Here is a 15,736-nt window from a genome sequence, read left to right as displayed (position 1 = left end):
TCTGCCCAGGGCAGCCCCACGACTGCAGTGTGTCCCCCAGCCCCTTCCTGACCACTTCTTCCCACCTTTCTGCTGTCGGCTGGCCCTCTCCATGTGACCTTGGGCAGGTGACCTTGGACAAGCCCGTCCTGCTGGGGACTGGGGAGCACCGATCCTGGTGTGGGGCGTGGAGAGGAGCACCGCTCGCCAGCCGGCAGCCGGCTGGGCAGGGCAGCAGGGCTTCCGCCCGTCGCAGGGCGGGGGGCTCGCTCTGGCACTGAGCCGGCCATGCAGAGAGGAGAGAGCCCAGGCACCTTTGTCACACTCAGAATTGGAGCGACCCACTCCTCATGACAGCCCCCCACCCCTGCAGGGAGCCCCCAGCCCTGGGACAGAAGCTCTCGCTGTCCCCACATGGGACGCTCAGGAGAGCCAGTCCGCGTGCACGTTTGCACTCGTGTGCGCGTGCCGGCCTTGGGTGTAAGTCGCCTCACGTGCCCGTGTGTGCGAGGGCACTTGCGTGCGTCGCGGTGCAGGCCACATCCACTCCCAGGAGGGCCTGCAGGGCTCAGGTGCGGCTTCCTGGGGCAGGCCCGCGCCCCGTGGCCCAAAGGGCAAGAAGGTGCGCTGGGCGGGGGCCGCGGGGGCCACCCGGGCAGGGCAGAACGGAGGCAAAGCCAGGAGCCTGAGTGCCCGGAGTGTCTTCAGGGAGCAGTTTGGGGTGATGGGATTCTGGGCCAGAGGAGGTGTGGTGAGGCCATCAGAGAGCTGGCCCTTGGTTCCAGGCCAGGGGGGCCTGGGGCAGTGGGGGCGGCACGGAGTGATGGTGTGTCTGTTGGCCTCCTTTGTGAAATAGAGGTGAGACCTCCTTGCCCTCTGTGGGTGGGGGAGCAGGTAAGGGCCTGTAGGGGTGGCCTGGAGCAGACCAGGCACAGGACGGGCCCCTCCCAGCCACGGACCTTCGGGTGGGGAGGGGGGCTTCCTCTCTTCACTTGCACAGTTCTGCCTGGCTTCCAGCCAGGATCCCCCCATGACCCCCATGCCCAGGCAGGTGGGCAAGGGAAGGAGGCTTCCTGAAGGGCTGGGGCTTGCGGGCACAGTGATGGGGGACATCTCAGGGGCCTGGCCTGGGGGCTCCTCAAGGCAAGCGTGGAATACCCCGCAGGTCAGCTGGGGGTTCACTGGGAGCCTGGTTCGCACAGGCTGGGAGTGGGGGCCGCTGGTCGCTCGGCGGGGGGCAAGTTCTCACACCCCACCTGCTTCTGTGCTCATGCAGGGAGGCCTGCCCGGGCTCTCCCGGCCCCTCTGTGTCCTGGGTTGTCCTGGATCAATGTCAGCAGCCCCTCCCCGCCCAGGGACCAGGCTGCCACAGCCCAGGAGGTATACGTGGGGGCTCACAGGACCACCCCCCGGCGCAGGGAGGACAGGCCGCTGTGGGCAGAGGTCGTTGCTTGTCCCTGGACGGCCTCTCCTGCTCGCTCTCCTGGCCCCTGCCTGCCAGCCAGCCCCTGGGCTACTGCTGGTGCCGAGGGGGCGCAGCCACCCCTCCCCCAGTGCAGCCTCTTCCCAGGACACACAGGCAGGCACTGTTCAGGGGGCCGGCCGGGACAACAGAGTGCCTTTTGTGGCTGGCATCTGGGATGCCATTGGCGGCCTGGGGTGGGTGGGGAGGGGATGCGGAGGCCGGGCCTGAGGTGGGTCTGTGTGTGTGCACTGGGCCTGGCGGGGGAGGGTCGGACGGACCCAAGTGAAGCTGGAGAGTCCTGGAGCAGTGGAAGCAGTGTCCAGCCCAGACCCTTGTACAGTGGGGAAACCGAGGCACTGGGGGCCTCTGATGGCAGGGCAGGGGCACGGACGCCTCTGGGATGGTGTGGAAGGTCGGTGCGGCGCCCCACACTGATGGTGGCCCTGAGAGGCCCACTGTGGGCTCGATTCTGCTCCTACCCCACAGGGGTGCTGTGACATTGAACAGGGGGGTCCCTGAGGAACCGCCTGTGGTCAGTGCTCCGGAAGTGGCCATCACTCTCACCCTGGCTCCCAGCTTCCTGTCCCTGCCTGGCACAGCCGGTTCTCTTTGTCCCCCGCCCACTGTCACAACCCTCCTGTTCCAGTGGCCTCTACCCTGTGACCCCATCAGACACCTGCAGGCTCCCTTGCCCTCCTCCTGAGCCCGCAGTCCAGGCTCTGGGAGGCCTCGCTGCCGGGCGCAACGGACGCCGGCCAGGGGGTGGGGACTGGACTCCAGGAAGAACTTCCCGGCAGCAAAGGCAGTGTGGCCCGAGCAGGTGACGGGAGAGGCAGGACCCCAAAGAGGCTCGGGTGCTCATGGCCACCGTCCTTGGGAGCCCAAGAGGGGCAGTAGGCGACCAAAGCTGCAGTGAACCAGGCTGGGAGCTGGGGGACCAATGACCAGACCCGCGGCCTGTGTAGGGAGGAGACGGCCCCTGTGAGCGCTCGTGGAAAGGACCGGCGGGGGCTGCATCAGAGCCCGGCACTGGGGGCTGAGTGGGGCCTCCGTGCGCCCCTCACCAGGGGCCAGCTGGCTCAGAGAGCTCTGACAGCTTGCTGATGCCTGGGGGCCAGATGTGGTTGAGGGAGGGGCCCGAGCCGGCCCAGGGCACCCCAGATCTGGCCCTCCAGTCTGAGGCCCTGCCTTGGGCTCCTCGGGGCTCTGGCTTGGCCACTGGGCTCTCCCCAAGCCATCCCCTCCAGGTCCCCTCCTGTCCCAGCCCTGGTGTGCGTCAGGCTGACCCTCACATCCCAGAGAACACGTGCGGAGCCCGGCCCCCCTCTTGCCGTGGAGCCTTGCGCGAGCGCGGTACAGGTGTGCGTGCTGGCGTGGGTCTGTGGACACGCACACACCCCTGTGCTCTCACATGCGTGCCCACACCTAGGCGTGTTCTGAGACGCGTATGCATCCACACCTGCGCCCCATCTCTGCGACCCCGGCTCCCCCTGGCCCAGAGCCCATGCAGGCCACTTCCTCACTCTCCCTGCCTGCACCTGTCCCTGGCCGTTAGAGGGACCCCAGAATGGTCAGATCAGGCCCTGCCCCCACTCATCTGGGGACCAGACCCGGACACCCTCCCCTCCAGGACCCCACCCTGAGTGCCGGGGGGGGGGGCCAGGCCCACGCCTGTCTGCCCCCGCCCTGTGTCGGCACCAGTCCCCCTGGCCTGAGATAGACTCCACTTAGCCTACCCCGTGGCTGTATGACCTGGGGTCGGACCCCAGTGCACCGCAAGCCTGCCCCGCTCTCTGCCTGCGGCGGCCCAGCTTTGGCGCAAGAAGGCTCAGAGGGGCCTCGGACCCGTTTATCCACAGTCTCGTTGGAGGGGATCAGGCAGGTGGCTCCAGGGGATGGAGGAGGCCTCATCTCACTGGAGAGGCCTGGGAGGCAGAGGGCGAGTGCCCGCCGGCAGGTGCAGGAGCCATCACCATGACCGCCTGGGCCTCCTGCCCTCCTCGGCCCTGCGACCCTGCCTGCGGAGCCCGCTGGGGCCATGATGCTCACCCTCGCCGCTGGGACAGCCTTCTGGCCAGCGGAGCCTTCCCCTACGCTCAGGGTGTGGAGCAGTTTGAGTCCAAGATGCGAGCTGAGCCTAGCTCCCTGGTGGCCCTCGCAGGGAGCCCCAGAGCTCCCAGGCATGCTGTTTGAGAACCCCGTGGCTAAACACTTTTAGGTCATCTTTAGGTCCCCAGAGTCCGTGAAGACTCACTCCAGAGCCTCGGTCCTGGGCTGTAGCTGCCCGAGAGGGTTCTGAGCTCTGTCTGACCTGCCCCTTACCACACCTTCACCCTTGCACGCCCCCCCTCAGGGTCTAGGCAAGGAATGTCCCCCCAAACACACACACATATCCCACAGCCCAGCGGGCCACTGGGACTTCTGTCTTCTCTCTCCTGAGCACCCGCCCCCTGCCTCCTCCCCTCTCACTACCCCTGCCCCGCCCCGCCTCCCTTCCCTTCCCCCAAGGCCACTCCCTGCCACCAACCGCTGGGCGGCCCTTCTTGGGGGCACTGTCCTGCCTCCAGCCCTCCCTGACTCCTCTCTCTGGTGTGCAGGACCCAGCAGGCCAACAGGTGCTCCAAGAGTGTGTGAGCTGGTGGGGCCGTGCAGAGGACCTTGGCTCGGCCTGGCTCCCGCGGGCCCCGGGACAGTGCGTGGTGGACCGGTAGACCGGGCCCAGCGTCCTGGCTCAGGCACCCGGCACCTGGCACCGCCGAGCCCCACGGAGGCACAGCTCCCCAGGGGTTCCGGGGGAAACCCTAGCAGGTGTGCCCAGTTACAGCTCACTGCTGTCACCATGAAATGCCCAGCACAGCTCGGAGCCCCACAGAATGCCCCACCAGCCCGGACCCACCGAACCCGCGTGGGCATGGAGCAGGCGGCCGTGCCCTTGTCGGCAGCACCATGTGGCTGAGCCTCCCTTTGTTCCAGATGGGATGATGGAGGCCCTAGAGGACCCCCTGCCTGGCACAGGCCCTCATGCCACCTCCTGTCCCCGCTCTTGGCCCCCCAGAACCAGCTCTCCCCCCATGGGAAAGCTGTGGGACAGGCTGCCTGGGGTCCTGCCTGAGGTGCGGGAGCTGGGCTGTTGCGTGCGGAGCTCAGTTTCTGCTGGGCTCTGCCAGCATCCCCCCAGGACTGGGGCATCACGGAGAGTCTGTCCCAGGGCCAGGGGCTGGCTCTCACCTTAGGTCCGGGCCTGGGACTTGACATGGGGGGTTGCTGCCTTGGGGGCTAAGGCTCGGGCAAGGTTCTAGAACACGTGACCGTAAAACTGTGGGGACCTCCCAGGTCTGGGATTGGCTGCAGCAAGACCCTGCCCTTTCCATCCCCATAATGTGGGGACTGGCGGGCTCTTCTAGAGGCATCTAGAAGCTGGGGGGCACCGAGGGCCTCCCAGAGGTAAGGGCCAAGGGCAGAGTCTGCTCAGCTCTGCCCAGAGGTGCCCCCATGAGAAGCTGGCAAATTCTTTTCTTGGGACCCCTAATGTCTGCCACGAAAGAGCCCCCAGAGGACCAGGTTTGGCCCAGCTCCCCCTGGTGATCCAGAGCCCTGCTCCCGCCTCCTCTCCCCTCAGGAGTCACCTCCTGCCCCGAGCACAGGGAAACCCCCCGGTCTAGCTCTTACCCTCTTGCAGAAAGAGTGAGGCTTCATCCTCTTTCTACCTGGGCGGCAAGGGCTTCGCCCAAGGCCACACAGCCAGGAGGAGCAGCTTGAGTCCAGGCACCCCCACTCCAGTCTGCTCGGGGCCCAGGGCCACCTCTGCCCAGCTCCCTGCTCTGCTACCAGCCCGTGCAGGAAGGGTGCCGGCCAGCTGGGCCTGGGCAGCAGGACGTGGCGAGCACCTGTGGGCAGGTGGCCGCACGGGAAGGTTGACAGAGGGGAGGGGAGGCCAGGCCACCTGGGGAGCCGGCTGCAGCCCTCCCTTCTCACCCACCCGCTCAGCTGCTGCGTGGGACAGACAGCTGGCCCAGCTAGGGGCCTTGGTGGTAGTGGGGAAACTGAGGGCTGGAGGCAGAGGAGCTTATCAGAGTCCACATGGTGGCGAATCCAGGCGGGGCATCGCCCATTCTGAGACCAGAGTGGCTCCACTGTGTCCCTGCGCCATACGGGCTGGCGGCTGCCTCCCCCCCACACACACCAGAGCAGAGGGGGGAGCCCTGTGGGCTGTGGCACCGGCTGGGATCTGTGGGGGGATCCGCGATGGCTTCTCCTACAGTCACCGTGACCTCCTTCGAGTCACTTACCCTCTTAGCCTCGGTCTCCCCATCCTGAAGTTGGAGGGTCACGGCCCAGCCTGGCAAAGAAGGGGTGAGGCAAGGGACCAGCGTTGGCTGAAGCTGGGTGAATGGGGTTCTGGTGACTCTGTCCCCAGCCCTCCCTGCCCAGAGCTGCAGGGCCCTGGAGCCAGTGGGGGCGAGGATGGGAGGAGATGACCTGAGAGGCCGCAGTGACCCCATCACAATGTCACGGTCAGAGCCAGGGGCCCAGGTGGCCTGGCGAGGGTAGGGACTCCCATCCCTGGGGATGGGGGGAATGGCTTCCCCCTCTACAACCCCCCCACTTCCTTCCTCTGAGGTTTGTGGGTTCTTCCCTGAAAGACAGGGAGGGGTGGGAAGGAGGAAGGGCAGAGAGGACAAAGACCCGGGAGCGAGCGGGCCGGGAGGGAAAGCCAGGCCCCCTGTCCCGCTGCAGGTGGACACACTGGCAGGAGGCAGACACGGTGCCTGGGAGCCACGCCAGGGCCTGTGGCAGCCACCCCAAGCCCAGGCCGGGCAGCAGGGCAAGGCCGCAGCGTCCCTGGGGGCTCACCCCGTCCCCTGTTCTGCTCTTCCCCAGCTGCTGCTGAAGGCCGCAGGCCCGCGTCGGGGCCCCGGACTTTAGGAGCCGCTGCTGCACTCGAGGTCGTCGGAAGCGTTCTCCTCCTCCGGTCCCCCGGCTCCCGCCCCGCCTGGCACCCCGCCATCGCCGGACCCTGGCATGTCAAGGCCTGGCCCGCGCCTGCCTGCCCAGCCCGCGGAACCCCGGCGGCCCCGTGAGCTAGGATGAGGGGCCAGGCCGCCGCCCCGGGCCCCCTCTGCCGGATCCTCTGCCTGCGGCCGCCGCTGCTGCTGCTGCTGCTGGTGCTGGTGCTGGGGCGTCGGGCGCGGGCGGCCGCGGGGGCCGACGCGGGTCCCGGGGCCGAGCCGTGCGCCACGCTGGTGCAGGGCAAGTTCTTCGGCTACTTCTCGGCGGCCGCCGTGTTCCCCTCCAACGCCTCGCGCTGCTCCTGGACCCTGCGCAACCCCGACCCCCGCCGCTACACGCTCTACATGAAGGTGGCCAAGCCGCCTGCCCCCTGCGGCGGCCCCGGCCGCATCCGCACCTACCAGTTCGACTCCTTCCTGGAGTCCACGCGCACCTACCTGGGCGTGGAGAGCTTTGACGACGTGCTGCAGCTCTGCGACCCCGCGGCGCCCCTGGCCTTCCTGCAGGCCAGCAAGCAGTTCCTGCAAATGCTGCGCCAGCAGCCGCCCCCTGACCCCGGCCCCCGGCTGCTGGGCGCGTCCCCGGGCCCCAGCGACGACTTCTCCGTGGAGTACCTGGTCGTGGGCAACCGCCACCCGAGCGGGGCCGCCTGCCAGATGCTGTGTCGCTGGCTGGACGCCTGTCTGGCCGGCAGCCGCAGCTCGCACCCCTGCGGGATCATGCAGACCCCCTGCGCCTGCGTGGGCGGGGACGGCGGCGCCCCGGCCCCCCGCGGGGACGTCTGCCTGAGGGACGGTGTGGCCGGCGGCCCTGAGAACTGCCTCACCAGCCTGACCCAGGATCGGGGCGGAGACGGCGCAGCAGGTGAGTGGGCAGAGGACCGCCCGCTGGCTCTCTGGGCAGAGGGTGGGCGGGGAGGGGGTCATCCCGGCAGGGCTGCCCCGGTCCCCTGTCCCTGCATCGAGCCTCCAGGGAAGCCGATGGCGTGGAGGTGAGGCCGCTGGGCGAGTGTGTTTGTCCCCGGCCTTGGGGTCCACGTACCCAGCCCCCAGGTGCTGCCCGCTGGCTGTCAGGGAAGGGACAAACGACAGATTTCCGCCAGGATGAAGGACTGTTAGTCCCTGGCTGGGGGAGGGTCCTTCCATCTTAGCTAAGGAGCAGTGGGCTGCCGTGGCCTGCGGCGGGGTCCGTGGGGCCTCCAGGGACACGGGCCACCTGGAAGAAAAGTGAGCCGAGCGGACCGTTTGGAGATGTGGTCGGGACCTGAGATTGGGGGATTGTACATGGTTGAACCCCTCCGGTCCTGTCGCCTCAGCTGTACCGCGCACCCGCAGGGTGCCAGGGCTGCCAAGGACACGCAGGCACAATGACAACAAGGACCCGTTGTGGGGAGGCTGCCCTCAGGGTGGGAGAAGGTGCCAGCAGCCCTGCGGGAGCATATCAGAGAAACACAGGGCAAGAGTCCCTGGCAGGCTGAGGCCTCTGCTTCACCCGGAGGCCAGGGTCGCCTGGACCAGGGGGCCATGTTCAGGATTCCGGGATGCGTGCATGAGTCCCGGGGTGTCGAAGGGCATCGCCAGCTGCAGACGGGGCAGACGTGTGTCAGGGGTCCTCGCGGCGGGGCTGATGGGTCTTGTGCGTTCTCGGCCCTGGGAGGACCTTGGCTTCTCCTTGGAGAGCTGGGAGTCCGTGCAGGAGGATGAGACTCGGGGGATGGGGCGCCGGTGGGGCTCGGTGGGCAGTCCTGGTGGTGGAAGCCCCCTGGCAAGAGGCCTGGGGTTTTGTGGGAGCATCCAGGACCCTGGAGCTGTGGCCAGACTGGGGGGCCACAGGTGATAGCTCTTCTCAGACTGCTGAGCTGTCCAGGCTGCTAAATACAGGCACCGGGCACCCAGGGGCTGGGCCTGGCTGGGGGTTCCACGCTGTGCAGGCCACTCTGCGGCCAGGTGACATTGTCCAGTGCCCTCGGCCAGTGGGGTCAGAGGAGTGGTCAGAACCAAGTCTTTAAATGCAGAAAATAAGCTCTAAGAGGTTACAAGGAAGCCAGTTATCTGGGAACAAGGTTCCAACCTGGCCCCCAGCTGTAGATCCTGGAACATCCAGGAAGCAGTGAGGATAGCCTGAGAGAAGCAGGGGAGGGGGAGGGCACCGCCTCTCCCATGGTCTCAGGAGGAGGCCAGCAGAGCCCCCGGGAGATGGGGACTGACGGGGTGCCCAGGAAACCAGCGCAAATGCCCTGGGGACATTAGATGTGGGGGCGGGGGCAGCAGCAAGGTAGGAGGCTAGAAGGGCTGACCTTTGGGCTGGGCAAGATGTAGGACACTGTGTCCTTGACTTGGGCAGCTTCTGAGGCAAGGCGGGATGGAAGCAGTCCGCGGGGGGACAAGGAGGAGCAGAGCTTCGGGTCGTGGCCGGTTTGGGAGGTGGGAGGACCATGCAAGGCAGGGCCAGGCCCTGGCTGGCCTGTAGTCTGGCTCTGCCACTCCCCAGCGGACCTCGGTTGCTTTGTCGGCAAGGAAGAACCGTAGGCCCACATCGGGTCTGACGGGCCCAGGGCCAGCCCACCGTGGTAGCCATGTGCATAAGAGCTGGGTGTGTTCACATCGCGGGGCTTTAAGCAGAAGAGTGACGCGCTCTGGCGGTCCTCGGGCTGTCGGTGCAGAAGGCCGTGGAGCTCGGAGCGGGCTGGTCAGGGTGGGGGGAGGAGAGCCTGGAGGTAGGAGCTGACGGCTGTGCTGGTACGCGGGACACAGGGAAGGAGACAGCTAGACCCCACCCCCCAAATTTCCAGCCAGGAGCTGGGAAAGCACTGGGTAGGGGCACAGTGGGGAGGAAGATCCAGAGGTCAGAGTGGGACTCTAGTGTGGGATTGCTGGGCCCCCCCCCCAGGTGGGACTGTCCCTTGAGCAGGGCACTCTGGGATCTGGGGCACCGGGACAGGACCAGGTCAGCCCGCCCCGCACTCGCTGGGAGTCCTGGGCCCATCCCAGAAGCTCGGTTGGCCCCTCGGGCCGCTTGTCTTTAAAATGGAAAGACAAAAATAGTCTTTCCTGGGTTGTGTGAGGGACGCAGATCGGGAGGAAGAGATTCTAGGCAAACACGATGCTAGTAATGAAACACCAAGGCCGCGTCCACTGCTGGGTGGGAGGCGGAGGGCTGGGGAGTGTCGGGGGAGGGGCGCTGGGGGCAGAGGCGGGGAAGGACGCGTTCGGAAGTGGTTCTGGGAAGAGGACAGGAAGGCGTGTGTGTTCGCACCTCCACGTGCGTGTGTGTAAGTGTGCACTGTACCATACGTGTATGTGTGCATCAGCATGTGCACACCGTGTGTCCGTGGGTACAAGTGTGTGTGCGCGTGTGTTCACACAAGCCTCACCCGTGTGTGCACGGGGGTGCCCATGTGCATGTGCAGGATAGCGAGCGTGCACGGGTGCACGTTCACACGTATGTGTGTGTACACGCGTGTGCACAGGACGCCACGAGTCCCTGGTGCTCGCGTGGGAACGAGTGCGTGCGCGCACCCACGGCACGTACGCGTGTTTGTGCGTGCACCTGCACACACGTGTGCACGGCCGGTGCGTATGTGGGCGTTCTGAGGCTGGGCTCCGTGCAGGGCCGATGCCAGCGCCCTTGGCAAAGGGCAGGGCCCAGGCTGTGTGGCCAGGCCTGGCGTTCTCGTGGGAAGACCATTTGGAGAGTGTGGGCTAGGACTGCCCGCCCTGTGGAGGAGGGGCCGCGCTGGGCAAGGTGGGCCGGACGGCGTGACCCGGGCCCAGAGACCGGGCGCCCCTCGGGGTGTGTCCCTGGCCCGGAACACCCTGACACTTCTAGGACCTCGGGAATAAATATTCCCGTAGCAGGGTCACCAGCAGCCGTGTCCCGAGGGCGTCCCTGTGCTGGAAACAGCCGCACACGTTAACAAGTTTACTCTTTCTAGCAGCCCCGGAGTCGGCCACCAAAGCGCCCCCTTCCCCCGGGCCTTGCACTATCCGCTCCCTCTGCCTGAACACTCTGGCCCAGACGCGAGCAGGGCTCCCAAGGCCTTGCTCAGACATGGCCCTGTCCACAAACCCTGACCGTGCTGTGTCAGACGGCAGCAGCCCAAGCCCACGCTCCACCCCACACACTGTCTCCTTTTCGCTTTCCACAGCCCGCGTCTCCTGTGAACGCACTGAGAACTCCCCGATTTGGTTGGGTCCGTCCCCACCCTCTGTCTCTGCTGGGGCACAAGCACCAGGGGACAGGTGTTTGCCCTGCCCACCCTGGAGCCCCCAGCATGTGGAACGTGCCCGGCACAGAGCAGGAGTTCCTTGGAATAAGGCACAGAGATGTTCGGGCAGCAGCCAGAGTCACACAGCTCGTAAGGGGTGGGCTGGCCGCAGCGCCCGTGGCTCCCAGCGGGTGTTTGGGGAGAAGCTTGCACTTCCGTGCACGTTGTGTGCCGGCACATGGACCCGGGAGAGGCAGCAAACACTTGGAAGACACACCGCTGAGCTAGGCAGGCGCCAGACCCCAGATCGCGGCCGCTGAGCCGGGTGCCCCGGGAGCTCCGCCCCCTCGCGCTGGCCAGGGGAGGCCGGGGCGGGCGCGGCTCTGCATCTGCACCCCAAGAAGGCCACGTATGCCGGCGCCGGGAGTGGGCAGGCGGCCTGGCCAGCCTGTGGCCCATTTTCCGCCCTCCCCCTGCCCAGCCTGTCCAAACGCCACATGGCCGCGTCACGCCTCCGACCTGGCGAGCGCTCCTCAGGCCAGAGCAACTGTCCCCTGTCCTCCCCGCCGCCCGCCTGCCGGCCTGCGCCGCAGTCTCTCAGGGCCGGTCCCACGGCTCATCTCCTCGTCTCTTTCCCACAGTCTCTCTTTGCATTTTTCTGCCTCTGGTGAGATGGGCCATTTCTCTCACGGGTTGTTTTAAATATTCATGTTTTAATTAAAGAATTTTATTGCAGAAGTGACACAGAACATAATGAAAAAGCAGCATCCTGGGGGCTGGGGGCAAGCTCGTGTGTGTTCCTATCTGTGTCCCCATGTGTGTCCCCATGTGTCTGTGTCCCCATGTGTGTGTCCCCATGTGTCTGTGTCCCCATGTGTGTGTCCCCATGTGTCTGTGTCCCCATGTGTGTGTCCCCATGTGTCTGTGTCCCCATGTGTGTGTCCCCATGTGTCTGTATCCCCATGTGTGTCCCCATGTCTGTGTCCTGTGTCCCCATGTGTGTTCCCATGTGTCTCCTCATATGTGTCCCTGTGTGTTTCTGTGTCCCCATCTGTGTCCTTATGTGTCCCTGTGTGTCCCCGTGTGTCTGTGTCCATGTGTGTTCCTGTGTCCCCATGTGTATCCTTGTGTGTCCGTGTTCCCATCTGTCATATGTCCTTGTGTGTCCTCATGTCCACATGTGTGTCCCTGTGTGTCCATGTCCACATGTGTCACTGTCCATGTCCCCATGTGTGCCCGTATCTGTGTTTGTGTCCCTGTGTCCTCATGTGTCCACGTGTGTCCCCATGTGTCCCTGTGTGTGTTCGTGTCCCCATGTGTTTTCATGTGTCCATGTATGTCCATGTCCGTGTGTGTCCCTGTCCATGTCCCCATGTGTGTCCATGTCCCCGTGTGTGTCCGTGTCTCCCTGTGCATAGATGTTTCTGTGTGTCTATGCGTGTGCACCACCCACCATCATGTGCCTGCACGAGTAGGCGTGCTGGGCTGCAGTGGGGGTCACCCGCCAGCATGTGGGTCCCGGGGATGTGGGTGTGGGACAAGGCTGTGACGCAGGGCTGAGAAGCCAGACTTGTTCAAGGCCACAGCCCTGGCCCCAGGCCTGTCACCTCTCAGCCACGACACACAGGCCTCTGCAGGGCTTCAGGGTGTCCCAACCCTAGGTGCACCTCTACTCCCCTCAGAAAGAAGGGTCTGGAGCCCCTCCCTGGGGTCGACACGGTGCAGAGAGAGGGAGGGCTTGGGCCGTGGATGGAGGATGGTGTCCAGGTGGAAGCGCGGCATCTCCGGAGTTTCGGGGTGACAGGGGGAGTGGTGGGGGCTGGGAGGGTGTGCGGGCTTTCCTGCCAGGGACCAGGGCTGGTCATCTCCGCCAGGAATCTGCTCTTTTTGTACCAAGACCTGTTCACAAAAATCCAGAAAAACAGGTCCAGGACCCTTGTAGACAAGGCCTGTTCCGGATGAAAGAGGAAGTGAGCCCAGGAAAAGGACGGGGTCAGGGAGCCGCAGGGGAACGCCCACGTGCGGTCAGGGCCCCCCATCGCCCCCCAGCCCAGGCTGCTGGGGATGCGGAGCGATACGGCCCTGTCTGCCTTCCACGTCCCAGGACGATGGTGAGAAGGGCTGTCAGCTGAGCAGCCGAGGCCCAAGGGGAGAAGCAGCGTGCCGGGGCCACTGATGCCGCAGGCCAGAGCTGCAGTGGGCGCCGGCCAGGCTTTTAACAGGACACCCTTCCCAGGACAGGGGATAGATACCTGCCTGGCTGAGGGAGAGAGGCCACCAGAAGCATATACACCTGCAGAGGAGGCCATGCCAGCCCCCTAGGCAAGCCTCGTTTTCCCCACTGTGAAATGGGGACGTGACAGGCCTGGTCCCAGGGTCTGCGTGAGGCTAAAGGAGACGGAGCGTCTGGCACAGATACTCGCAGGAGCCCTCCCTGTCCTCCATACCTGAGCTGTGGCCCATGGCCAGTGGGCACAGCTCTCGGCCCTGTCCTGAGATCTGATGGTGGTTGCTGTGGCTGGTGGCCTGTTGGCCATGCAGGCTCTGAGAGTGGGAGCCGCGAGCCCCGGTGCAGGATCAGCTAAGGGTGGTTCCCTGTGGACAGGGTTGGGTTGGAGAGGGCGTCCCCAGGGGTCCACATTTGCGCATTCATGTGGGCACGGGAGAGGAGGAGCCTGGGTGTCCCCTGGATAGGCCCAAGCTCGGTAGGGAGCAGGGGTCTGGGGGGGTGGTGGCTGGAGCAAACAGCAGGTCCCTGGGGAGGGGAGCCGGGCCAGCCCTGGCAGCAGTGGCAGGGACCCACGGGTCGCCCCCACCTGCGGGGCCAGGGAGACCTCTGCTGGAGGACACGGGAAGTGCAAGCCCTCCTCTGAAGGGACCGAGGCCCCGGGGAGGCCCCAGACGTGGGGGGCCTGGCGCGCCCCCGGCCGGCGTAGACTGGGGACAGCACAGCCTGCAGGCTGGGGCGCCGGGGTGGGAAGGCGGCCGCAGAGGCCCCTCGCCGTTTCTCTCTCCTGGGCGGCCATTAATCGGCTCCATTCATCCATTAATGAGATGGAAATGAGGCGCCGAGACAGAGGGGCATTGAGCGGGGGAAGAATACGGCTTCTTTCCGTGCCCGGAGGGGCCGCCCACCCCCCAGCCTTGCCCACGGCTCCGGCCTCGGGAAGCCCGCCGGGCACTGGGGCCGCGGAGAGCTTGCGGGGGGACCCGCGGTCACGGACGCCTTTGCTTGGCCAACACCGACGCAGGGGCAGCCGTGTGTGGGAACGCGTGTTACAAGCAAAAACGGTGACAGAAATAGCAGCTCCCATCTCCCGAGTGATCGCCAGTGGCCAGAGCACGGCCAAGGCTGGGGACCGGTATGTGACGGGGTCCGGGCCTCCGTGCGTGATCGGGCAGCACAGACCTGCGCCCAGCGTCCCAAGTCAGTCCGTCAGGAGGATCGAGGCTCGGAGCGGGACCAGACTCAGGGCTAGACCTAGGGGCTGGCCTGTCCTCCGGGCCCGGCCGTGGCGCCCCTCCCCAGCCTCTCCTGACGCGCCCCCTCCTCCGCGCCCCTCCCCCCCCACCTGGGTCACCAAGGTAACCAGCCCTGAAATAGTGGGTGTTTTGGCAGCTGAGGCCTAACCTGAGTCTATCCTGAGACTCTGCGCTCGCAGCAGTTGCCATGGGAACCGAGTGGCATCCTCCAATTAGCCCGGCTTGGACACCCTCTCTCTCCCACCCACTGCCAGTTTCCGCGTCACTCAGGCTTCCTCGTGGGGGCTGGGCTGGGGCAGCCAGGAAGGACGGGCGGGACGTACCCCCCCCACCCTGTCACCCGGCCTGTCGCCCCAGGCTCTGGGCTTCTCCGTTCCTTTGGGTCCACGTGACAGGATGGCGACACCACTGAGGCCTGCGGCCCGGGCTGGGGGCTTGTGGGCAGTCCTGGCCAGCAGCCTTAGTTGGGAGGCACAGGGGACTCTTAGAAGCTGATTCTGGGCTCCTATGCTTGCCAGCGGGAGGTAACACGGCCTCCCTACCTGCACCTGCCCGTCGGCGTGGGCACCGGGCTGCTGCCGGAGCCACCCACCCGCCCTGGCCCCTGGCTGCTGGGGACTTGCCATCCCCTCCCCGGGCCCCTAGTCTGCGCACCTGCCCGCGTGCCCAGCCCACCTCCCCACCGGCCGGCCAGCATATCGGTGGCATAAGATGAAACGACATCCACATGTGTATTTCCCACTCGGCACTGAGACCTGGCTCCGTGCACCTCTGAGGCTCGGGCTTCCTCGGCGCCAGCCCCCCACCTCCCCAGCCCCCGGCAGACCTTCGTGGCGGCAGCCTGGCACTAGCCCCTGGCTGTTGTGATCACCATTCTCTGAGCCTCAGTTTCCTCTGCTGTAATCGGGGTGAAGCTGGCCTCCTGGGTGGGCTAGGGCTCAAGGCTCCTGTGCCGAGGTGCCTGTCACAGAGGAGGGCCCCCCCAGGCAGGCACCGGGACAGGAGATCCACTGTGCAGGAGGTCACCCAGAGGAACTGGCCCTGGTGGCCGGGGAAAGAGCCTCCTTCCTTGGAGTGTCCGACAGCCTAGCTCGATTGTCCTTTGGCCTCTTCCTAGCTGGGGGGCATGGACACCCCTCCGCTTCAGCCGGCCTTGGTCTTCATATGAACAGTGGGAGCCACAGCGTGACCCCTCCACACTCCCTGCCCCTCTGAGGGAGGAACCAAGCAATGTACAGCCCCCCTCCCACCCTCACGTGCCTGCATGGGTAGGTGTGGCCCTGGCAGGCCCTTCCCGGGCCTGCCAGCACATCTGGGAGCCCCGTGTGTTCCTGGGGGGGGGGGGTGCCAGAGAGCAGGGTGCACGCCCATCCCCTGTGGGGTGGGGACTGCGGTCTGAGCCAGCCCCTCCCGTGCGGTCTCTGTGGCCTGGATGCTGAGCTGGCCTGCCTTTCCTGTCCACCAGCACCAGCCCACCGACGGTGGGGGCAAGAGGCTCACCCACCACGTGCCCTTGGCAGAGGTGCTCTGTCCCTCTGGGCCCAGGGGGAGGCGGCACCCACCAGCCTGGCCTTCCCCGCGGCGGCCACTGG

At 66.2% G+C, this 15,736-nt stretch overlaps 1 protein-coding gene across 1 annotated transcript in view; it reads left to right on the top strand.

Annotated features, from left to right (window-relative positions):
- The first annotated feature begins 6,531 nt into the window (after window positions 1–6,531).
- ADGRB1 (adhesion G protein-coupled receptor B1) overlaps window positions 6,532–15,736 on the top strand; it is a 62,079-nt gene continuing 52,874 nt past the window's right edge. Inside the window, exon 1 of the mRNA XM_044244858.1 lies at window positions 6,532–7,318. Within this exon, the coding sequence (XP_044100793.1) occupies window positions 6,532–7,318 (787 nt within the window). The remainder of the gene's footprint in view (window positions 7,319–15,736) is intronic.

Source organism: Neovison vison, chromosome 4 (genome assembly GCF_020171115.1).
Source record: "Neovison vison isolate M4711 chromosome 4, ASM_NN_V1, whole genome shotgun sequence".
Lineage (NCBI taxonomy): Eukaryota > Metazoa > Chordata > Mammalia > Carnivora > Mustelidae > Neogale > Neogale vison.
The sequence above is the reverse complement of the archived record's forward strand: the minus strand, read 5'-3'. Positions and strand labels throughout refer to the sequence as shown.